This window comes from Vanessa cardui, chromosome 1, assembly GCF_905220365.1.
Source record: "Vanessa cardui chromosome 1, ilVanCard2.1, whole genome shotgun sequence".
Lineage (NCBI taxonomy): Eukaryota > Metazoa > Arthropoda > Insecta > Lepidoptera > Nymphalidae > Vanessa > Vanessa cardui.
In genome coordinates, this window is record NC_061123.1 from 16465955 (window position 1) to 16492110 (window position 26156).

A 26156-nucleotide genomic window follows, 5' to 3' on the forward strand; every position below is an offset into this window, starting at 1 on the left:
AGAAGTGGGGACGCTTTACCTCACAGAATCGGGCAGCGGTATACGAGTTGGATACAAGGGGATGAGAAAAAACATTTGAATGCCGTTCACATTTTATAATATCTGTGTAAAACCTTGTACGAACACCCTTATAACGTCGCTGAATAAACACTAGCAGCAGAACCCTTTACGATAAGGTTTTTAATAGCACTTACTGGTTACAATAATATACATGCCATTTGCAATAAAAATTACTTTATTAAAAAATAATTGCATTTATTGGTTCTATTTGAATTTATAAAATAATATTGAATTTTCAGCGCTAAATTGTCTCGCTTGATTTAAGATTTACTCACGTTTATAGTCGAACTTTTTTACCCTTTTAACGATTGCCACAGAAAAGCTTAAATTTAACTTGAAATGTTATGATGTTGTGTCTTCAATTGTACTGAATAATTTTTTGTGAAAACACAATTTTTCAATATTCATACCATCGTTTTATGTGGGACAGGTTATATTCACAATCATACTAATGAAGTTCTCTTCTATAGATTATTAATTTATCTTTTTGATTTTACAGTAGTTTAGCAGGTAGCTTTGAATGTATAATACTTCGTGTATTTAATTACTACAATATACGTTCTACAGAGTAACAAACCCTTTCGTCTATTGTAAGGCAAAGGGAGACAGTGACCCCGGGGAATCCAATTAAAAACTCAATTAGCATGTCAAACACGGTCGCACTCCGGCGCGGTCGGAGTGCATCGCTGCCTCGCCGTCTGACTGTCGAAACCCGATCCCGTCACGATCGATTCCAAATCAACAGTTCCTTGAGTGTAACTTCTAATTCTTGAACTCTCTGATTACAAATAGAAATGCAGCTGCTTCAGCAGTACTTTTAAATCATAAAACAATAAATGGACTGAGTACTAAAAATCTTTTGGAAAATCCGACGCCAATAAAACCCCTCAGCTTATTGTTTTAGTAAATATTTATATGTATCACATTTATGTTTTATTAAAAAATATAAGAACCAAATTAAATATTTCGCGCGCTAATAAACTGAACCTTAATTTGTAATCAATGGTAACCAAAGTAAGGCAAGCTAAACGAATGTATGAGTTTACTTTGAATGTAAATTAGTATAAGATTTCTAGTGATAACTACATAACTAATTGTTTACTACACTTTATTTCCGTTCGTTCCGAATGAATATAAACTCATACACAGTTTTTCATTACGGCGCCTCGGCTTTTGAAGCGACCACTTTACCTAAATACCGAGTTACGAGGAACTATGAATTTTAAGCAAACTTGCATAGTTGTCGTCAATTTGATGTCATTTTACAGCGTGCGAGGGCGCGAGCGGTGGAGCGGGGGTAGGGGTGAGGGCGTGGAGGGGGACGTAATCACTGGCGGGGAATGTCAAGTAAATAGTTTGGAAGGGTCTCGGTTATGAAGCAGGAATTAGAGGCATGTAAATCTAATGAAAATTTAGTACATCGGCATACTTGGGGCTGTTGTCGGAGGTTTATAGCGTTTCTGTTGCTCCAGAACTAGCCATTAATTGTAGGAATCGGTTAAAGTTGTAAACTATTTCTGAAATTAGCATCGCAGTCGGATCGGATGCATTTGTTAGTTGTAATGGCATTTCTTGCTCCGTGAAGGAGCAGTAACACACATTCAATACTACGTAATACTACAGTACAAATGAATTCCAGATTGTTTCACGTAAACGTAATCGTAGTCATTTTATTTAAGTTGTATATCCGACGAGAGTGACTCTTGACTCGATTTTCATTATTCTGGGATACAGCTTCCGATATTAGCGCCGCGCTGCGCTAATGCGCTGGTCGTGATAGAACGATGTCCGCTCAAGCATACACAGCAGATATACCTGAAGAAGGTGACGCAACCTCGCTTTACATTTTGGTTTTGAACTTATGGCTATGTTGTTTCGGTTCCCATGGAATACTCTTAATTAGTTATTCAGTTACTCTATATATATATATATATATATATATACAGTATATACATATACAGTATTAGTAGTATGTTAGTCTAGACTTCTTAGGCTTAGTTGTTAGACATAGTTGATAGATATCCCACCAAAACAAGCCCGATACACCAAAGCCTTGTGGTAATCGCGCCGATAAGGTCAGCGATACAAACTGAAACTACGCCAGCCAGATAGAAACGTACTACTTATGGACGTAGCAAGCGGAGCGCAGCTCGCAGCGCCGATGCTATTTACTCGGATCTCGTTTTACATATAAAGTGATTCCCCTCTGTTTACATTTCTTGAAGCGTCGCTTGTATTCCGTCGATGCCGATAGAACGTATCTTATTTTAATATATAGGAGTGTATCGGTTACAGTGCTTACTTCTAAACACTTCTAAAGTGACAAGTTACCACGGAGACGGCGCGTCGAGCAAATGAATGAATATTAAGTTGTAAATGTACGGTAACTTAAGACACGAGTCACAAGGTTATTACTGAAGTATCTTAATGAATTTCAGATTTTACAATCGCAACCTTTAAATACAAAGGACGGATACAACTTTGGCGTATCCTCTATGAATGAAAAATACTTTGTAACAATTATACGAGTAATTATTTGGCATTTATATATTTAATATACGCGTAGGAGTAGACGATAAAAATGCTTCAAGCTCAATATAAACCGTAACTTTGTCCACAGACAAACTAGCTTGTAAGCTATTGGGAGAAAGAAATATAACTAAAAGTAATACATATGATACACGTTACCAAACAAAAACAATTTGAAACAAAATCACTATTTATAATATTGTTGACATTTTGTACTAGGCAAAAATGTTTCTATGAAATAAATTAAATTCTCATTCTACGGGCCTCAAAGGACAAAAGCGATCGCGCGAGCGGCAACGACCTCCCCGGCAGCGGGAATGTGTCTAAATATTTAAAAAATTCGATCGTTCGTTTGCGATGGGGTAGGAGTACTTACGCCCCCCCCCCCCCTCGCGTATGACGGATAAAGTGTTGTATAAATATCAAAAGCTGAGTGGTCTCCGGTCTCGCAGGTGCAGTGCAAACAGCACCGGCCTGACCAACGAGGTGTTCCTTCTACGAATATTTCGACATAAATATTTCTTATACGATATAAATACACATTGTACTAGGTTCACTATCATCGTCATCCAGAATCTGTCATTATTATGATGTCATATATTAGTACCTCATTATAATTGCTCCACATGTTATTAATAAACAAAGCTCTTTATTGTGCTAAGTCAAAGATAGCACATTCTTCGGGCTTGGCATCAGCTTCGGGGAGTTTTGTTGAAGTAAATCCTTTAGACAAAAACTCAATGGCGCTATATTTCACATTTTAGAGCGCACTCTGCAATTTTTCTATATAAAATACGAAAGGATATTTATTTTTAGTTTTAGTGATAAGGGAATGATTGAATGAGGTTGCGTTGCTATTTTGAGCAGCGGGTACAACTTCATGCTACGAAAGAATGAATCTTCTTCGAAGGAATACATAAGGAGCCCTCAGCGGAGCGGGGACCGGCGAGTGGGTTTCGAAATAAATCAAGATTTATACACCATTTAGCCCGTTATTTCGATTGGGCCGCTCGAGCGGCGCGCGTGACCCGCCTGCGCGCGCTACGTTTGTCACTTACGCTGTATTACCGTCCCACATATCGGAGAGACCCTCACCAACTGGACCCATAAAACTGCCACCTCCAAGCAATTGATTGCTTTCATTATTAAATCTTGCTTCTGGCTGCTGAAACGCAAGACCTCCTTAAATGGAGCTCCTTGTATTTTGCGTCCCGACGCTAAAACTCTTTGCGTCAAATCATCGTGCGTTGAAATGGCGCCGATATAAGTTGAAAGAGTATTCATTTCCTATTAATTATATAATAAGTTCATATAAATCAAGACCTACAGTGTATAATAAAGAAACATTTAAATTTTCAATACAGACACGTCGGTTGTCGTAGTCTAACAGATAGGATCGGGACAAAACAATTAGAGTGAATGAATAGATCCTCAAAACTCAAAGTTATACCCACACTTTATATAGTTCTTCAGGAGTCAGAGCTTGGAACGAGTTCAATACAACCCGCGAATGGCCTTTAACAATAAATTTAAGTTTTTCAGTTGAACTCTCTACTTGGCAAGTTCTCTACATTTAGTAGTTATTAAATAGATTATGGTTATAAACTGTTCAATGCCAAGTTTAAATTAAACTTTGCATAATTTAAGTACTTTACTGTTGTCTGAACGCTTTTCTTTTAAAGTAGTATATTTTAAAGTTATTTAGTTGTTTTGTTTCAGATTATCGTATATGTATATCATTATATAACTGCTACTCGCCATCGTTTATAAGTCCACTTACACTTTAGTCCTCGTTCCGAAATAAAGTTCAAACTATTTTTTAATCGATTTATCAATTTTATCTCGAATTAAAATGTCATAAAACGAATGGAATAACTTGATCAAATAAACGTGACAGATGCAAGGGCTAAGCCCGATCGTTACTATGGAGTCGCTCCAGCGGAACGTGCGAGTCGCCGCTGCAAGCGCGCGATCTCATTATATTCCTCGTATATAATACACTCGTACATTCGCCTTATTTTCAAATTTGTTAACTAAATTAACCACATTTTTCTCCCCTGACGTCTACTTATTTTTCATTTGTAGGAGTTTCTGGTTCGTCGAGAGAACCGCCATTATTTACTGCGGTATGAAGTTCTCTAATATATTTTAAAAGATTCGCCACTGTCTGCCAACTTCTTAACTTATGTAACTTTCGAACTCCATGTGAATATACTTACTTAAATACAAATTTGGCCATTGATTAATCTTTAACACAATAGGCATCGAAGCTGTCAGACAGCCTACATTACTACGATACATTTTAATTTATTTTTTGAATATTTTTCAAATATTTTAAATATAACAATAATTCATGAATATAAACGTACGTCACTATCCATTAATATTTCGATAGTAAGGAACGGCCAAAGGAGTCTTTAGTTACCAGCTACTTGTAAGGTTACAAGGTTTGGTGTTTATTTCACTGATATTACTCCAGTAGGTGTTAATGGTAACACCTCTGATATTTGCAGGCTTCCATACGATCTACCGTCAAACCCAAGATCAATTAAAACATTCAGCACTTATAAATCCGGTCGCCGGATTTAAACTCGCAATCTCTAAATAAGATCCACGTGACCTATCTACCGAGCCATCTCGGTAGAAACGTAATATAATTCAATTTATTTTTATTTCTTCCATTTCTCACGGTCTTCTTAAATTATTTGCCGCTTGAAGATCTCAGCAGTAATGAAGCCAAAGTAAAGTATTTATTAGCAGTGTCCTTCCGAGGCTCCGTTCGGAAATTGTTTCAAGTCCAACTAATACTAGCGACTGCTTGAACTTTATTACACTTTTACTATACAAGCTCTGTTCCGCTCGTTTCAGTAACACAAAGACGTAACGCCTAACTGTACGTTATTATGACAGACGGTTATTGAGAGGTTATAGTTTTTGTATTCCCGTCGGGATTCAGGAAGAGAACTATTTGATCGATGACGCTCGAGCGCGGACCGCGGAGTGAGTGGAATTCTACCGATCAGTGACCTTCTTTTTATTTCTCATTATTTTGTTTCAAGATATCTGCTAAGGAGCCGACGGGGCTCTTACGTAAACATCACATTCGAGTTAAGTTTGAGAGAGCGACACAATTTGTTTACGTTTAGCCGACATTTCGACACATCTTCCAGCTCCCAGCCTCACAGCGAGATAAAAGATAACAGAACAGCGCTTTCAGGATATTCATTATTTAAATGTGTATTAATATTCCTACGGAGCCCTCGTTCTATTGACATAGAGCCTTCAATATTCACTAACTAAAAGTCAACTTTGAGTCGTTGTGGACGTAACGGACCGCATACATATCATTGACATTTCAAACTTACGAGGAATTTATTGTTGAAAAAGAATATAAGAAATAGAAGTGATGCAGTAAGTCTATTTATTTATAGGACTCTATGTCCAGCGCTCCCGCGGCAGGACGCAAGCAATCGATACGCCGCTTCCGTCGCGTCGGCCGGCGGACGCGACGTGACGATCGCACGCGCTCCGCATTGCCTTCCCACTGTCACGATATTGTCTCGTGCCGAGGTGCGTTCTCTCGAGAGACACCGATAGGACATATATCTCACTGAGCTCACGTGAGCTCTCTTTCTCAGTGTGCAGTCCCAACCTGAATTACGGTTTCACAAAATCTATACCGTGCCTCGAGACAAAAGTTATTACTATGATTACTAATATTATATAATATATTATGCAGACGTTAAATACATTAACAAATACATACAACGTCATAAGAAATCATAGAAGGAGGCTTATTATTTACATATTCCCACTCAGGATAAATACACATATATACGGTAAATGTGAAGTATATTGTGATTCTGATCGGTGTCATTTGCAGGAACAGCAATCAGCTGACACCCGGTGCTCACACTCAATCGAGTGTTTCTTTCGTGCGTCGCGTACACTGTGGCGTCACGCATAATTAGGTATTTACGGTACGGTTTAAAGGTTCAATCTACGAGAGAGCAAATGACAAAATATTAAACTCGAATTTATTTACTTACATTCAGAAAATCCTACAAACACTTTTATTATACAACAAATTATACATCAAAGACTTTACTCTAGGAAATCGTAAAACCCAATTGTTTGTTATATATTAATTAGAGGACATCAAAAAGCGACGGCCTAGCGGCAAATTATTGTACATATTTTAAGAATTAAAATAATTAAGCCTTAGCCATCATATTTGATATCTTTTTATGGAATAGGTTGGCGGACGAGTATATGGGCCAATTGATGGTAAATGGTCACCATCACTCATAGACAATGACGCTGTAAGAAATATTAGCTATTCTTTACAATGCGCCACCAACCTTGGGAACTTATATTCTATGTCCCTTGTGCCTGTAGTTACACTGGCTCACTCACCCTTCAAACCGGAATACAACAATACTGCGTGCTGTTGGTTAGCGGTAGAATATCTGATGAGGGGGTGGTATCTACCCAGGCGGGCTTGCAAAACCCTACCACCAAGTAATTTGATAATTATAATTTCACCAATTCATTTATTTATATATTGTTTTAAGAAACAACTTTAATATACGCAATACAAGTTAAGCATAGAGATATTCAATGAGTATTCGGTTCATATTCAGGATACGCCATGCGATGTCATTATTTGGCGGTAGCTTTTCTCTCTCGGTAGTATCTCCTGATTCATTTGACTTTAACTGTCAGTTGGCGATTTAAAAGTCGATTGAGTATTTTGATAGTGATTCCCATTCCTCACGCTTTAATCAATTTAAGCAGTAGTGTTAAGATATTGCCCGTATATTGGCTGCAGTATCGGGATGGCGGAGGCGGCCGGCGCTCGCTGGAATGTTATTTCAGAGCCTCGCGTCGCCAGCGCTCTGCTATTTTAGTAATCTGCGCGTCGAGTCAGCGTTGAAATTTAACATTTTATTATTACTGTTGTTGAGAATAAATATTCCACTCGTGTTTTTGTATTAAAATTGAAATATAAATCACCTTTATGAGAGGAGCTCTTACAACAACTTAAATAGTCGTCTCACAACTCCACAACTAGAACCGACCAATTGAGGCGTCAACTGAAATTAGCAAGAAACTAAATTACACTTCGTTTTTGTATATTCATCTCAAGAAGACGTACAAATTGTAGGATAATATCTAACGAAAATACATGTCGTTTGCTATCCTTGTATTTAGTTTCACTGTAAGGACTTTTTCATTGTCCGGAACTAAAATCAGACATTTTACTATTACAATATAGTAAAATAGATTTGTTACATGTTTTATTGAAATAACATACAGTTGGTCAAGGGCTACGCATGATGCGTTACAGTGCGACCACCATACAATACATTTACTTTCAGCGATGCTTTATCGTTTTATGCCATTTGGATAAAGATTTACGCACAAACACGGCTATCATATACATAGATGTATTATATGTGTGCGTGTACGCGCTCGTGTGCGTTTACATTACCAGAAGTTGTGTTATAAGTTGGTGTAATATAACTTACAGTTTAACGTCGAATTTCCGTGTTTGTGATAATGTTTCCGCTCTAAGGCCGGATTACGAATCGCCAATCAGAAATTTAATAAACACGTGTTTGGTATGTTTCACGTTCGAGGGTCGATTCCGACTCGCAATCTGAACACATTTACTTGCTTGATTGAAATCGAGGCGAAGTTCGGAAGTTTTAATGATATTTCCTAGTCCAGATTTTCGTTTATCAGCGGTTGTTATCGCTCAGCGCTGACTGCGAACTTCGTTCAAACTTAACATATTGCAAGCGAGCGTTGTGTACGCTTTATTATACGAGTTTGTTTGTTCAGAGTATTACGAACACAAATGTTGTCACCTTATATTCCTTAATCTTATGACTGTATTAGTCGATGAACGATATGTGACGATGTCTTAACTGAATAACAGTTTAATTTTTCTTACTTTACTTAACTGTACTTTACGTACCAAATCTGTTCTCTTAACATTATATACGCGTATAATGTCGTGGAAGATTTCATTACTGAAACGATGTCATCGCTCGCAATAAAATTTAGTAAAACTGAAAAAGAATTGTTTAAGATAAGTAGTTCGTTAATATTGTTATAATTCCCATGTATAAAGACAAAGGTTGCCGTCGCCGGAGAAACCACGGAATGCCTTTCAACTGAAAATAATGAATATAATTATCTTTACGTAGTATAAAACAAAGTCGCTGTCTGTCTGTCTTCTTTTAGTCATTAAAAAAGCCTGCGATAGATACATATACTGCGTATCTATCGAAAATATTGGCTTATTTTCGAGGCGATTTTAAGCAATACAACATTACCTAATGTTCATTAAAGTAAACAACCTTAAATTATTTGTGCATTTCATAAACAGCAAATTGGTCAATACGGTAAAATCTTGAAAACCCACTAACGAGGAGGACTTTAACCAAAAAGTTTTCTATTATTGTAAAAATAATTTGTAAAGCGATTTATTAGATTCTATTCATCCTATATAAAGCCAAAATATGGTTACACTTCGGCTAGACAAACCCCGTGAGATCCAGTAGCTTGTGATTAGGTTGTACTTTGGGCAGCAGAAACTGCTTGGAAATTCTCGAGACGATCCGCCTTTCTCGGTGTTTCTGACCTAAAGGCGTTTAAGTTTCAAATGTAATTTCGTCATTTGACTCTCTGAGTGCCATTTAGGTTTTGTATTGACTTATTTTTTAGTAAGACTGTTGTAACATTTATTAAGCTGTAAAGTCTGAGGAAGATTAGAACACAAAAATGTAATTAAAAAACCTCAACGAAAGGTCGTTTTGAAACAAATACAACATATAGGCTGCTCAAAGGCAGTTGGTTTGCGGTTGGCTCCTTTCTTTCCCGCGCGCCTGGAAGTTTGCTATGAACATACTTTCGAGAGTCCACGAGCGGGTTACATTGCTTCGTAAATGTACACTCACTTTAGAATAAATACAAATTGTCTCAGTAGCATATTTTTACTAAAATATAAAATAGTACACAAAATTCGATATTTTACAACATATTATTCGACACCATTTCGACAACGAACACATTATAGTATCGTTATCTCGAAATTTCTATCATGATACCACTGGAAATGAAAATATGCTCGTACGAACAAAACGCCTGTGAAGATTCATTTATGAAGAGTCTAAAAAATTTCAACTGCGTATAACTAAATAGACCAACATATTAGTCTTTCAATAGTAGTGACAGATCACGTCCCTTTACTAAGTAGGAATAGATCACTTGATTCGCTTCAGAGTTTCCAGCATCCGGTCAGTGAGCAGCCCTTGCTCGCTGGCCGAAGAAAACCCTCTAATACATTCAAAGCGCTGCTGCCGAATATTCCTCATTCAGAGATGGAACCTTTGTAGCTTTGAGCCACAATTTGCTTAATACGATATTGAATTGAGCGAAAAAATTGCTGATATTTGTTGCGGCCTCAACATTATATTCAATTTATTTCATAAAAGATTATTGTAAATATGGCGGAAGATTTTTCATTCCATTTTTTTCTTTAAATATATATTTCTCTTTATCGTAATTTTTTTTGATACTATATTGAATTTCTTCAATAAGTCCAGAGTCAATTCCAATGAAAATTATTTAAAATTTTGGAATTAAATTTAAATCCATCCATCTTTTTCAGGGCTTAAATATTCAAAAATAATAATACGTATGACTGCGATATTAGCATCATTGCAAAACGTTGACTCATGAAATCTTGAACAGTAAAAGAAAATCACATATATTGCTGCTCAACTTTTAAAAACTTGAGAAAGAATTGGACCTAAGATTATGTAAATTACAGTAACCAAAAAAAAAAAGTAGAGGTAGCTTCGAGAGCAAAGTATGTTTAATAAATGTTTGTATATGAGCGTGTGTTGCGCCTGCAGGTGTCATGGATCCGTCACCGCGACCTGCATATCCTGACGGTGGGCGGCTACACGTACACGTCGGACCAGCGCTTCCAGGCGACGCACTTGCCGCAGACGGACGACTGGACGCTGCAGATCAAGTGGGCGCAGCAGCGGGACGCCGGCGTCTACGAGTGCCAGGTCTCCACGCAGCCGGTGCGCTCCTTCTTCGTCACGCTGCACGTTGTTGGTGAGTTCTTTGCCCGACATTTCCAAGTAGTTCCATTGTCGTTATTTATTACAAAGCAACAAGGTTGTTACCTACATACAACAAGCAATAGCTTAGCTCGTTAAAAGCTATTTTCTGTTTGAGCCGATATTACTATTTTCTGCGACGAAATAGTCTCCACTACATATTGCTAAATTAGAATCGAACCGTTGATTTATTATCAATCTCGTTGTCGCTTATTCATAGGACATCTATACAAATAAAAAATACTATATGTTGTCGGAAAATACTTCTTAGTTTTGTATAGAATATAAGAGTTAGAAGACACGTGAGACCTAGCTGTTAGCTGTTGGGTCAAAGCAAGAACTCGACTACGCGGCGCGTGACTCGACCGCGCCTTACCAGCAATACGTGCGCTACAATGTGCGCGTTGTCGCGCAAACCGTACCACGTGATAGAACACAAATAAATTATTTTAAAATTAAGAAATATCAAAAGTTATCATCTCGAACCACATTTCAGTTTTATGCTGGAGTACGCCCGACATCAATATATTGATTTAAAAATTTGAACTAAAACACACACAATGCGTTCGAAATGTTAATTATAGATACTTACATTGCATAATACATTTTAATAAATGCGAGCGGTGGTCGTGACTCCCGCGCCATCTATTTCATTTGAGTAATTCTATTCATTAGCGCGGGAGGGGAGCGAATGGAGCACGCAACGCGAATTCGGCAGCGAGCCATTGTCACAACTCACAAAACATTTTAACATATTTATTGAAGCGAATGGGCGTGCTTTGAATTAATCGGGCGGATCGCGCGCCCAAACAGCAATTTGTTGTAAATCCTCCGATAAAAGCGCTGGAATCACGACAACTATCGAATTCATCATTGTGTTCGTCTAAATAAACGGGTATATACGTTCTGGCATACCTCGTAACGAGGCGAAAGGCATGCTGGCTTTATTGTTACCCGATATCGAAACGGCCGACCGGAAATATATTTCGAAACAAAAGTTATTCTCCCTTATTCGATGATGGCGAGCTCTCATCGCAGCTCACCCGGGGCTGAGGTCATTACTCACAGTTTCTGCGTGGCGCGAGTGACTCGGGGTCGTCCCGTCTCCGCGTCCGAAGGAGACTTGAGTCCGTGCCAACAGATCGCCTCCTTCCTCAGCGAAGCGGGTCAATGCATTTTCATTGCTAATTGCTTTAGTAGCGTTAAACCTGTTATACATTTCCTTGTGATACTAGCTCGTAAATACTGACTTTCGAGGTCGTGGCGTCACCGCGGTCTCCTATAGAACGACATTCATTATATTTACGTCCGCTCCGCAGCTTTAGGGGAAGCGGAGTCAAAGAAAATATTAAATCACTTTACATTTGAGATGTTGATTTCTAAGCAGCTGTTCTGGTTCCCACAGATTGCGACGAGATCTACCAGCGGATGTTTTCTGACGGAGGTCTGTGCGTGTGTGCGTGTGTGCGTGTTCGAGTATGTTTTGTATGCGCGTTTCGTTGTGTGCTAACTGGAATGCTAATAATAATATGTGATTGTAATTAACCCATGGGGATACATCGATAACCCTGCAGAGCACGCGCCCCGCGCACGTGGGTAAGGCGCTGGGGTAACGTGTTTGTGTTCTATGCTTTATTAATTTATTTTGATTGAAGTTAATTTGTGTGTAACAAATACAAATGAAACTCTGCTAAAGTTAAAATTACTTTGTAACGAGTTTAAGGTTCTATTTGTTTTCCTAACAATACCCGATTTAATCTAATATCTGAAAACTAATACGATTTAAATGATTTAGAGCAGAAATTCACACGTTGTAAGTTTATCGATTGTGCAACACGAACGTGGAAGAGGGTATAAAATTAGGATTTTTTAAATTTATATATTGGTTTTGTTGACGATGACGTCATCTTGCATATGTTTGGGATCATCACTGTGGACTTGAGAGCTAGAAAAAATGTTTACCCGTGACCACGAATGCTGTAAAGTGCTCGAAACGTCGGGATGCCAAAGATAATTAATATACGCGATTCAAATCCGTTATAACTAGTTTTATTTCAAGAAAAAATGATTTGGTAGACTTTATCGCAGGTAACCTGCCTTACGACATTGCTGTCAAAAAAATTGTTGGCCGGTTTATAAGTTTATTAATGCATACGTCTAAGTATAAAAAAATCCATTAACAATACCTCCCGATGGGTCCCGATGGGTTGGTATTCCACTTTTCTGGCAAAGACTGAGCTTATTGTCAACTAAATAAAAGTCTGATAAACAAATGTTTGCGTCGAAACATTCCGTTTAACGAAGTCAGGGGAGAGGTCATATCAGCGATGAATTAATCGCTGGGGCTTTCGTGATTACTCTCAGTTAGATTTGGATAAACATTTTTCTCTTTTCGCAATCAACTAATGTAGATGAATGACACGGAATTCATATATAAATGTTACCAGGTTAATTGCTTAATTGATTACCTGTACTGTAATTTTGGTTTGTTTTTCTGTTTCAGAAATGATTGATTTGGATAATTTAATTACGAAACCCAGTTAGCGAAGTTTAGTGTAGTATTCATCATGGGTTGACACGAAAATGTAAAAATAGCAGAATCAAATACATCGCGTGACAAATCAAATCAAAAAAGTCGTTGTGAGCGATACAGTTATTTACTGTATTATTTGAGTTTATATTTATAATCGGTGACTGAAAAACGTGCTAACAATTGTAGTTAAATGGAAAAAATTAAAACGCATTTATATGTGTTCTAAAACATAGATTTTTTTCATATGAAAATAAGACTAATTTAAATTAATTTTAGTGTTTTTGATATAATTAAGGAAATTTGTAGCAATAAAACGTATCTCCTCGCGAGTCCAACTTTGATATTTAACAACATTTTCACTCGCTGAGCCAAACGTTATTATAACGGCTTTCTAAATTGTATCAATATTGACTTTTAATCTGATAAATTTAATAGTTATTATATAGAATTTAATTCCGACAATCCATACCCACATAGTTTAATTTTATGTTGCTAATTACGAAAAATTAGATAAATAAATAATTTTTACTATAGTTGCATAATATCGTTAGAATATAACAATAGAGGGTACTGCAGATAACCTACATAATAGTTAATCAGTTACCTGACAGGTCTGCTCAAGTCTTCTAAGAATAAGTTCATCTGTTGGTATAAAATGTTTGACAACCACTTATCTGTAATGACGTATGGATATATTCAAACCCCGGGCCGCGTTGAAAGCCGTTTTATTAATTCCGACAGAATTAACGCAAAACATTTAAAGGCTTTAAATCATGAAAGCAGAACGTAACCGAATGTTAATCAAATAAACAATGAAAGGGACGCGGCGATTTATTCGCGAGTATTTGTTTCGCGCCTGAATTCGTTTCGGCGGCTCGTGAAGTGTATGAATATTTACATAATTCGGCTGGCGGCGGTCGCAGCGCATACGGCGCGCACCGCGGGACACAATGCGTCGCGATCGGAAACATTCCGCTCTCGAGAGTGGATCTTGTTAATTGAATCCGTCCAGTACAATATTAAGCGGCCGCGGACACGAGAGCTCCACCGGCGACGTGTCCACGCGGCCATACGCTGAACCGGATGGAGTCAACATTCCGCCTCAAACGCTTTTTTCTTTCTTCCCCCAGAACTACTTACTATGAACAAAGGATATTAAATATGCGATTATTGCATTAAGTCACTCTTGCATTAGCAAAGAGATTTAATTTTTCACAATAAGCACGTGATATTAAGTTACCCGTTAACGGCATTCAAAAAGACATTGCTCGCGTACTGTGGGTAATGTGCAGTTATTGTAACCAGCAAACTTATTATGTAACTCAGAATTATAAAATTTCAATAGGCATGTAGTGAATGTGAGCTTATTTAATTGTTCTCTCAGCCGTCATCACATTAAACAATAATCAAAGATTTATAAATCCTGGCTAATATTTAATTTCCGTCACGAAGTCTCATTAATTTGTATACAATTATGCTTTACTTATTAAAGTCAACCAAATAAAAAGATTCAATGAAATAAATATCTTATAAGCGCATTCGATCCAGGGCTGAAGGTAAACTGAGCCGAGATCCAGAGCAACACTACACACAATATATATTTAAAGAGTCAAGTAATATTTATAACATGCGGTTGTAATGAGAGGTAGCCGAGGTAGATGAGAGGTAGTTGGAAGAGGAATATTACAACCTAGTTGAAATAAAACTAGTTTTAGCGGATTTAAATCGCGTATATTAATTATTTTTATCATCCCGACATTTCGAGCACTTTACAGCGTTCGTGGTCACGGGTAGATCCAGTCAGTCAGTCTAAATAATTATTTTAGTTTTATTTCAATGTGTAATAATCGCGAAAATATAAGACAACATTATACAACCTAGTTTCAAATCTGCTAAGAGGTTGTGGAGGCTTCGTTTACCACAGGAATCAGTTTTTCCCTAAAGTAAATGCATATCGTCCAACTAAGTACATGTTCAAATACTTAGTATATAATTTATTAACATGCATATGTAAATTTCATAATTTCTGGTCTAAAAGATTATTTTTAAATCAAACGTAGATAAATTAAAACGTTTACTATTATCTAAAATAGATAACTATTCAAAGCAATTTAGCTATGTTTTATTCTCTAAGGAACGGGTCGCTAGTAGCTATTAAAATTAGTTTTAATATTTCAACGACTGCCGGCAGCGACTTGAAAGCGTTTCTAACAAGATCGGCAATTGCTTTCCTTATTTACTCGATACACTAATATTGACTTCTGTTTGATCAAGAGTGACGTGAACATTTCCATATGTATATTGTATAAGTGACACGACAAGACGCTCTCGGAACCATTCAAACGGGCTTGTGATTCACGTATCTACCAATTATTTATTTACGTATTATATTATGCGTACACCCGAAATGAAATAGTTCACCTAATGATTTCTTATATTGTTATTAAATTATACTTAAAAAGAAAACGAAATCTAATGTTTTTGAGAGTTGTATGGCATAATTTTAGGGCCCACAGAAAATCTAGCAAAAGCCTGCGTCCATCTTCTACGGTTAGAAATGATTTTATATTTTAAATAAAAAAAACTTACTCTTTAACAGAATAGTATGACATAGGTTGTGAAAAATGTAAAGTATTTGTTCGAATTTGTTAATGCAAAAGATAGACTCAACTATTAACGTATGTAATGTTTTAAAAAATATGTTTACTATAGGGGTTTAATTTTTACCTTGGCAAGCAAAACTAGTCAAATTTGAAGCTATAACCCGTGGATATAGATTTAAATTTGAAACAAAAATTATTTCTAACGTTTATCATTTCTAACTTGCTTATTTATTACTAGTAAATAAATGAGCGTTATAAAATAAATATAGCAGCTCAATATATTAATACCCGTGAGCAGCCGGAACGGGTCTCTAGTAACTATAGGTGAAATCGATTTTATCAATTGGTTTAAAAGTAAAACCATAGTAACAATAGAACTCAAGCATGAATGTTATCTCTTTTGTATTACTCTATTACTAATTTATGACAAAGCCGTATCGTATGTTTCTAAGTTTAAAATGAAATCAGTATGTTATTAAGTATAGTCACCTAAGTATCGCTGGCAAGCGGCGCACTGCTCGCTCCGCTGAGCACTTTTTACTCATTACTTCATGCAGAACGACTACGTATTCAACTCCCAGCATATATAAACTTAGTATGGCGGAGTCGCAAACACGAGCTATTTTATATTAAAGTGAATATTTCGCTCGTTTCATATTGTCGGCCATTAAATAGAGTTTTGTTCATAATGCGTACGCCTACCGCGACGCCACGCCGACTAACTTACTTTGAAACGATTTCACAAATTAAAATAATAAAGTTAGTGAAGTACGCGCGTTCACAAACTGTTCGAGGCGCGGTGGAAATGCTTTGTATTCAAAGGTTACGAACGCGGGCACGGGCTAAACTTTTAGGAGACAATATAAAGCCGCACGATTTAACAGTTACATGGGCTGGCCTCCACCATTACCTCTACGATCATTTAAAATATAAAAGTAGGTATAGTTTTTAATGACTGACCACTCTTTGTATATAACCTAGAGAGGTGTTTGTATATAACCAAAATAGTATCGCTTCTTCTTCTGTCACTCCGTGTCCCACTCCATTAGGGGTGCACCAAGTCTCTACATGTTGTTCTCCTCTATTATTAGTCATCTTATCGTTTACACCCATCTCTCTCATATAAATATATCGCTGTTTCGTATTTACGAGGACATATTACTGTACTGGCTCGTGCAGATGCAGCAAATATTCTCAAAAGAGCGTTTGACCTTAGGTATGGAATAGATTTTTGGTAACGTTCTACAATTCTTTAAATTCACCAAAATATAAGCACATGATTAATATACAGCTTAATAAGAAAAATAACTTGTTTTATTCCGTGACTCATGACGACGATATTAGCCTGTGGTGGTAGCCATTTGTCGAAGACACGATCGGAAATGTCATGTGATGCGAATATGCAATTACATGCAAGAGATTAATCTCTTCATTTCCTGACATCTTAAGATGTTAGGAAATTTTCTCCTGTAAGTGTCAGACTTAAAAAATGAACCAACCGAAACGTTGACTCACCGCATTTAATTGAATTTCAGATTTCGTTCGTTGAAATACTGTATTTCATATGAGGCATCAGTTCTTATGAACGAATAAATTGTAAATGTCTTCACCTCGCACAAACATGGCTGACGGCTGAGTGACGTTCGCGTGACGGACGCGAGACGGGCGCGTGACGGACGCACAACGCGTGCATTACATTGCCCGCGCTCGCTCCGCTAACGCTGACACAGCTTTTAAACCAATGCGGGGAGAAAGAGTTAAAAATATACTGGCATTCCGAAACTCTTAAAGTATATATAAATACATAGTCGTTTACAATAGTTCAATTATATTATCAGTGTTTTACCTTAACTGGGTTAAGATAAAGAAAATGAATCCGTTAAGCACGTTACACGTTACTTACCTGCAGAAAATGTCGTCCGTAATTAAAACGCAAATTAAAAAATAAAAACACGTTTCCTGCAGAAAGGGCCTCTTTTATTTTATTCAAGACTTGGTAATAAACAGTTAGACGTTTATGTTAAAAAAGCGTCGTACGAGTCAAGGCTGCAGTTCTCGCCCGCTCCCCTCGCGGTGTAAAAAATTGAATCCTCGTTTAAGAGCTCTTAACATATTTTTTGTTTAGCGATTACACTTGTGTGCAGATTCTTGGGATGAATGTAAACGTTCACGATATGGGATAAACTAAAATGTAAATACATATAAAGTTAAAAACACTTAAATATGATGTTTGATTAGACAATTGACTGTACGAAAATAACAACATTTTATATAAAGTAGAACTTCTGCCGTAAATTCAAAAACTACCACTAAGGTCTTATATTTTATACGGTGAAAAAAACTTAAAAGGCCTCCAGTGAGTAGCCCCGTATGCCGAGGGAAGTCAAAGTAGAATATTTTAGAGCGCAAATAGGCCACGGGAGAGGTATTTATACCTCCTTCAATTTAACTGATCTTCATTTCTTCTAGGGATTATTACGGTGGGGATTGAATAAGGATCTTGAGGTAGGTCTATATGCCTATATGCTGAGTAAATATCTCACGAAGCTGAGATTTTAAAAGGGAAACGCTTGCTGATTCGTGCATGGTGTGCTACACCAGGTCAGCGACGTCCGCTCCGATGATGCGTTGAGAGTGTTAGGTATGGTTTCGTTCGTGACAGTACTCATGCCCATTTTACCCACTATTTTAAAACTAAGAAAAACCTTCCCTCCTGTGTGACCGAGTGTTTTTTCTTCAATTACAATTAAGTAAATGTATACAATAAAATATAAGTAATTGTATACAGTCGCATTTCTTATCGATTGTAGAATTATAATATATTTTAGTTTAATCTTTAATCTTATAAATTCCGAATAGATTCCCTATTTATGTAATTATCACTTGCGACAAGCATCGCTTATTGTTACACGACCTACTCCAGAAACCTTCACACAAGTGCCAATTAATAACTAACAATGTTTCTGCTTGATCTAACTAACAATGCGTAATAACGAACAACACAGTACATGCGCGGTATCGGATCAAAACCAAACAATCCCTCTAATATTATATGATACGAAAATACTAAGATTTCGTAAGTTGCCAACATGCCAGATCAAATCCAATCAACAAAACTGTTTGTATAAATTAAAAAGAAACAATAGAGCAACCTCGCCGCGGAGCAGAGCACTATCGCTCGCGAAGCTGTACTCGTACGTCGTAATCGAGAGCCTACACTGAGGGTAATTGCATTAGGACGTGCTACAAATTCCGTCGTTCCATTAAATTTAAATACGTTATTGTAATGTTACAAACTAATTTCAGTTAATATCGGCGCGACGCGAATACGAATTTAATTCGAGCGGGAACGTAGGTGTGTCGATATTAAATACGCGACCAGATGTGGAATCGCAATAACGAACGCCGAAGAAAGCGGCGCTGTGTTATTGTTTACGCGATTACCGGCTGCCTTATTAAACTTATTATGGCGTCAAAGCCTTATAAATTCATTATTCCCTGTAATATGTTTCCGATATTAAAATTGCAACAAACATGATACTGTTAACAATCCGAACACCTAAAATGAAATTATTTACATGTGTTATTTGTTATTTGTAATACGGCTATGTGCGAGTGACTGGATAAGTAGATGGGTAGAATGAGTATTTAAAAGAGCACTGAGGTTGAAAATTACACTGCGTGCAATATTTTGGTCGTCTTATGTAAAAAAGGATATATAGAGAAAAGGTCGCCAAAGTTGTACGGTTCTTTTATTAAGGCTGAATCTATGTTGTATTTATTGTATTTTATATTCTCTGTGGTGTACGATAAAGTATAAAGTAAGTAAGAGACCGTCCAAAATACTCGTAAACAGTCGCGAGCGGAAACTCTAGGAATCCATCCGTTTCGTTCTCGTATATCAATTGAACGTATTTATGATTTTATGTTTCAATGTAGATAGGGTTAGGTATATGTTTCGGGGTGTATATTAATTCCCAACATTTATCAAAGTTTGCGCCAAACTAATAATATGCAATTGTAACAGCGCCGTCAAGTGGCGCAGCGGCGTTATTATAATATTATTATTATTAACGTTCGAGCCGCGCTGTGGGTCGTATCGCATTAGCCTAATTAAACATCAAATTTTACTAAAACGAGCCAACTAAAGTAGAACATTTGATTGTGGCACTCTCATCCTGTCGTTTTAAAGCGCTGTAATGGCGCTGTTCTGGTGAATTATACCGGGCGTGAGAAGCGAGCGTTAGCCGCTGCACTCGGTCAGCGGGCGGTGGCGCTCAGCAAACCGTGCGCAAATGAGATTTACTCTTCTTTATTGTAGGTCATAATTCAGCTTTGCTTACACAGCGCTATTCGTATGTGTTACTCGTCGCGGCGCTTCCGAGTGTTGCGATAGTAAGGATTTTAAGTAAGCAGCGATCTTTCCTTCTGAGACTAGTTATTTCATCAAGGCAGCGACAACGGCAGATGAAATCGAATTACCTCCTAAGTGTGAGCGGCCCCCTCGCCCGCGCGCCCCGCCCGCATTCCCCGCGCTCCAGAGCCCGCAGCAGGAATCTCGAGTGCTATTGAGTATTATCACTTAACTCGCTTCACATATTTCGCCTCCCGCAAATATTATACAACGTTTATCGTAAATATGGTATCTGCGAGGTCGATACGAGCGTGACCAATAAAAGTCACCATGACCACAGGAGGAAATGATCTGACACTCACCCACACCTGCAAACACGCTGTTTCGATGCATTTGACAAAGCACACAACTAAATTACATTTGCAAATAAATTCAAACCAATGACATTTCAACGCTGCATCCAATTCGTCTGTTCGCCTCTTCTTTCCTTTTTCTCCTGATTTAGCATTATTTCATGTAAATTAATATTAGTTCCATTGTTACACGACTTATCGTATCAGACAAACTGTGGTGGTACCCCACGACCGACGGCGGCGGCCCGGAGCAGCTACGATCGCATTTCGCTACATTTTATTACATTCCGCTTCTGGGAAGTAAAGCCTAGTTCATCTAAATCTTTAATTCAAAAGCCGTAGAGTTTTAAGTGGATCAGTAGCAACAGACGGAGCTCAGCGCCTGCTACTCCGGGATTATCCTCGTAGTTCTTGCAGGTATTCTACAAGCATGAAATAAAATTACTTTGCTATAATTTCTTTTATGGATTAAAGAATTTAATCTCCCGTATGTTATGGATCTTCACAAGCAGCTTCGCCGGTCTCATCTAACGATTGGGACGCTTGAAGTTTTGCGGCTGCCTTTGGATATTCATATATATTTTATGATGTCCCGTCCGTTGTAACTTTATATATAAAGTTAGGTAAAATGCAGTTCTGCTGCAAAACGAAGGCCTCCTGTTGTCTGACGTATTTGAAGATTATTCAGATATACTTTACGTACATGAAAATTAAGTAACCCCGGACATAAATCCATAATCCGCTTGTTTTATTAATTGACCTATCTGGGTTTATAAATAGGAGTATTATATTGAAATAAATGTCAAGAACACAATTTACATGTATAAGTCTTTTATTTTTATTCAATTGGCTTTTTTTAATGAGGCGCGTTTATATTTATTTTCATTCAGCTTTAGATCTTCAATTACTCACTATATGATGAACACAATATTCGACAATTAAGCTTGAACGAAACGGATATCAGCTACAGCTTTACGTTGAAGTGTCCATTACTCCAGCGGAGAGTATCCGTTACAGAGATAAAAGTACTCGCCAAAAATTCGTCGGGATTTATGAAAATTGATTCGATTATCGTCTCGACCGCTCCGTTTCGTCTTACTCGTTCGGTCGCGAGACACGGCCGAAAGTAATGTACTGGGATTTAGGGCTATCCATAAAATCCTTACATTCGTCACGTCGACAGGTTAATGCCGCCGTGATGTAGTGCGCCGAAGGGACGACCCTGTCCTGCGTCGCTAAGAAAATAATCTGTTACTAAGCACTCTACCGGAGGCCGATATTGATCTTTTAGTGCCTAAAATTAATCGCGTTTCGTTAAGAACACGTTGTTATACAAAATTATATATGAGTGTATGTAGAGTATATATACGTACATGGTGAAATGAGGTATATCGTAACAATTGACAAGTATAAGCTCCAAATTCAGTGCAAAGTTGACTTCGCACTAGACTTATCGTGAACGCCAAAATATGGATACGTACTCCGCAAGCGTCCTGTGTGTGTATGTACATATGTAAATACTCACATTTACTAAGAAACGCACTAAAAAGTATGCATAAAAGAGAACACTGCTGCGTATTGATTACACCGCCCGTTCACTACTTTGGGAACTTATATGTTGTGTCCCTGTGCCTGTAGTTACACTGGCTCACTTAACCTTCAAAATCCAATGCAACGTAATAAACGTGTATATTTTTATAAAAATGATCCACTTTACTTAAGCTTCCCACACTTGCTTCGAACCAAGTATTAAAAACAACATAAAAGAAATTTCCCCTTTCTTTGTAGGAAAATGTCCCCCTTTTTTTCTTAACTGCAAATAAGTTAATTTCGTTTTTGCTTTATCTTCATCAAAGTTACTAAATATTCTTTAATTTGTTCCTTCCTTAGCAAGTTAGCAACATCGCGCTATATTCTTTTAAATCGCTTAAGCGCTAATTCCGACACGGAATGAGAATATAATTGAGAACAAACTCGATGTAGCCTCATTGCGCGATCCGCTTCATATTAAAAGCTTTACGTTTTAACAACCAAACAATAAGCAGATGGATTCTCCGATACCGGTTCTAACTACCGTAGCATCGACGCTGATTGGACGTGACCGACACCGACCGACACCGGCCGACACCGACCGACACGCGAACTGTGATATTTTTGGAACGCTCTAAATTGTAAAAGTCAACTTTAACACAGGTATGAGGTATTATACTTTTATCAAACAATACAAAATTTAAACGAAGTGAATGAAGGGAAAGCTCTCCTTCCAACATGACAAGATACCGCGCGGCCATTTGCAGGCCAGTCACACGGCAGCCTCTGCAAACATGCCAATCGTGACGTCACCGCGCGTCCTACCGGCGTCCCTCGTCAATCCCGAACGTCATCGTCACCTCATTTCACACGTTGACCCGTCTCTAATGCACGAACGAATATTTTCCAATTTTCGGACATTGTACCCGAAATGTTTTATAAGATTTATTTACGTAGATTTTGAGGTATAAGTTGTGCTTGTACTTGTACTTCCTTGCCTGTGGTTCGGTTATTTGTATGTGTGTGCGTGTGTATTGAATATAAAAAAAATATAACTTTTTTAAGTCGTCATGTTACAGTGTTGAATTAAATATAATACCACTGGTTCGGAAAGTAAATTCTACCGAAAAAACCGGCAATAAACTCTATTGAGCAACTTTCCGCAAATTAAATAGATAGGTTTAGTATTATATGGGTAACGACTTTAATTTGTATCATATTTGTGTACAATATAACTTTTTTTTATTATTGAGTAGTATTATATTTTTAACATAACATTTAAATATGTTTTGAAAATAGGTCTTGAAAACGTTAAATTTGAAGAAATCGAGTCGAATAAAGCTAAAGAAAAGTAAAAAAAAGTTAAATAGTATTACTCCATGTTCCGGTGATTTACAAATTCTCCTTTTCTTTTGAGGAGTACGGGTGAAACATAGTCCAAACCCAGAGCAGGCACTATCACACATGTGGCGTAGATTACTTCGACACATTATGCATAAGTCTATACCACTATATGTGTCAAAACTCAACTCTTTTACTTTCAAATTATTTATATATTGAATAACAACAACAACAACAACAACAACAGCCTGTAAATTCCCACAGCTGGGCTAAAAGCCTCCTCTCCCTTTGAGGAGAAGGTTTGGAACATATTCCACCACGCTGTTCCAATGCGGGTTGGTGGAATACACATGTGGCACAATTTCTATGAAATTTTCACATGCAGATTTCCTCACGATGTTTTCCTTCACCGCTGAGCACGAGATGAATTATAAAGACAAATTAAGCACATGAATCAGCGGTGCTTGCCTGGGTTTGAACCCGCAATCATCGGTTAAGACGCGTTCTAACCACTGGGCCATCTCTTATATAAATATAAATATTGAATGTTTTCTTATAAACCAAAGAGGACATACGAGTATGCTACGTATGCGGCGTAGTCGACAATAGTTAATAATTATAATCGCAGCTGTCGTATTTGTGATGAAACGATTCTACGGGCGTGATGTTAGCGGTCGGCCGTCCACGTCGAGTAAGTCCGAATACGGTTTGCGGACCATATTAAATTCGCACTCGGCACGCATTTGGCACGTACTAATAGGATTATTTGAGCACGTTATCAATTAACATATTCGCTTGAATTAGACCCGGATTGCGAACGCGCCCACAAGCGCAATCGTACTGTTTGCCGTACCTTAACTGTACCTCTGCGGAGCTTGCGAAATGGAAGATGGAACAGATACGGCGTCTCAAGGTTATGTTATTTAAAAAATATCTATCTATTCCTATAAGTTGCAATTTAAGCGACCGAACAGACAATACAATCCATACTTGCTAAGGAATCCAAAATTACACAAAGACAATAGTCCCCTTCGAGGACATTCCGATTCAATGTAGATTTCATCCGGAATCTGCGACTGCTGATACAGACACGTAATTATATTGCATGTGACAGTCGTCACATTTCGTACCTCAATTTATATAAACACTAAACCATGATGGAAAATAATAACCCTGGAAAAAACCATGCAAGTGGACGCACGCGGACACCACGTCTGTAAAGAAACAAATGTAGAAACATAAAACAAAAAAGTGTATGCGGAGCAGTACGACAGAAATATCTGTGCAGCCACACATCGACGGCTTTTCAGTCAGAGACATTGGCGCCCAATACAACTTTTATCAATTGTAACATGACTAACGCGGTATCGACCCTGGGAACTAACATGTAATATCCTACAGATACATAAAAGCAGTGATCATTCCTACTGGAACAGAACAATACTAAGTGTAACTGTTTTACGGTAACATATATGACGAGTGGATCGTACCTATCCATACAGGCTGGCAACAAGCCTTACCACGGATTAAAAATTATTTGCTAGTGGAGGTAGCTGCACGCCGATGTTATTGAATATAATTTACCTACGAGGCTACGAACAAGGTAATCTTGGTACTCCTTAATTTTTGTATAATGAGTTTCAATAAATTGACTAATCGTAAAACTCTATTTCGAGATGTTTTAGTTACACGCTACGCTACGCACAAGGCACGATAGAGATAACTATTTATTACCTTGCAATAAATTAGTTTTAGTTCAAAGTACTAAAAAAAGGCCTCTAAAACAAAAAAAATCAGCAAATTGTCAAACCCTTAGCAGAAGTCCTTCATGAAAAATACTTCAACTCGATAAGTTTTTAAAGATCGGCCCTCAGAGAATAAGGAAGTCCTACTCCAGCAAAGCAGTTGCTTCTGAACAATGAAAGTCGTATCATTCATTCGTTCACAAAAAGTTCGGCATCGAAATGAGAAATATGTAAATGTAATCTTTTAAAAGATTCGCCCGCGCCGGACCCTCTTTAATTTTGTATATCTTTCGCGCCGGCCTCCATTGCCTTTTGTTTGCTGAGACACTTCTAATTTATCTGTAATTGCTATTAGAGGATACATTTTATGTCCTCCTAATTTGCATACGACGCGCGACGTTCAGTTTCGACGCGAAGTTCAACTTGTACTTGAGATTTACCAATATACTTCAAGTTTCTCTTCTCAATTAACGGAGTGTGTCGAAATACTTAATAGTTATATATGAAACGATCACTAACGTTTCTTTTCGAATCATGATAGTTGACGCTGATAAAAACTTTGTTAATATTAAGCTTAAAATTCACACTACATACCTGAGTTATCTCCAGTCCCCGATCTCCTTCAATTTCCTCTCGTGGGGAAGGTTTCAAAGCTTATTAAGCAACGGCAGATATAGCATGTACAGGGTTATTATAAATTCAACGTATTCGCATTCGAGTATTATAGAGGTGACTATTTGTAATAATTTAAACGGCCTGGCATACGGGAAATGAATAATTTTTGAATAAGCACATACATTATTATACTAAAACGACAATTATCGGTCCAAAATTAAAAATGCAAAACGGAAAATGATATTATTTCAATATGTTTATGAGTATTTATCACAAATTGCTATAAACACTATTAGGAGTATGGAGGACGCATACACAAATTAAATATATATATAGTAGGTCAGTAGTG

At 37.5% G+C, this 26156-nt stretch overlaps 1 protein-coding gene across 6 annotated transcripts in view; it reads left to right on the forward strand.

Moving 5' to 3' along the window:
* LOC124531447 (zwei Ig domain protein zig-8-like) overlaps positions 1–26156 on the forward strand; it is a 404620-nt gene that overhangs the window by 351303 nt on the left and 27161 nt on the right. For 4 of the 6 annotated variants that reach the window (XM_047106045.1, XM_047106037.1, XM_047106053.1 and 1 more), the window contains exons 4-5: positions 10518–10728; positions 12139–12177. In XM_047106045.1, coding sequence (XP_046962001.1) covers positions 10518–10728; positions 12139–12177 — 250 coding nt within the window. The remainder of the gene's footprint in view (positions 1–10517; positions 10729–12138; positions 12178–26156) is intronic. The other 2 variants (XM_047106068.1, XM_047106069.1) reach the window with 1 other exon arrangement.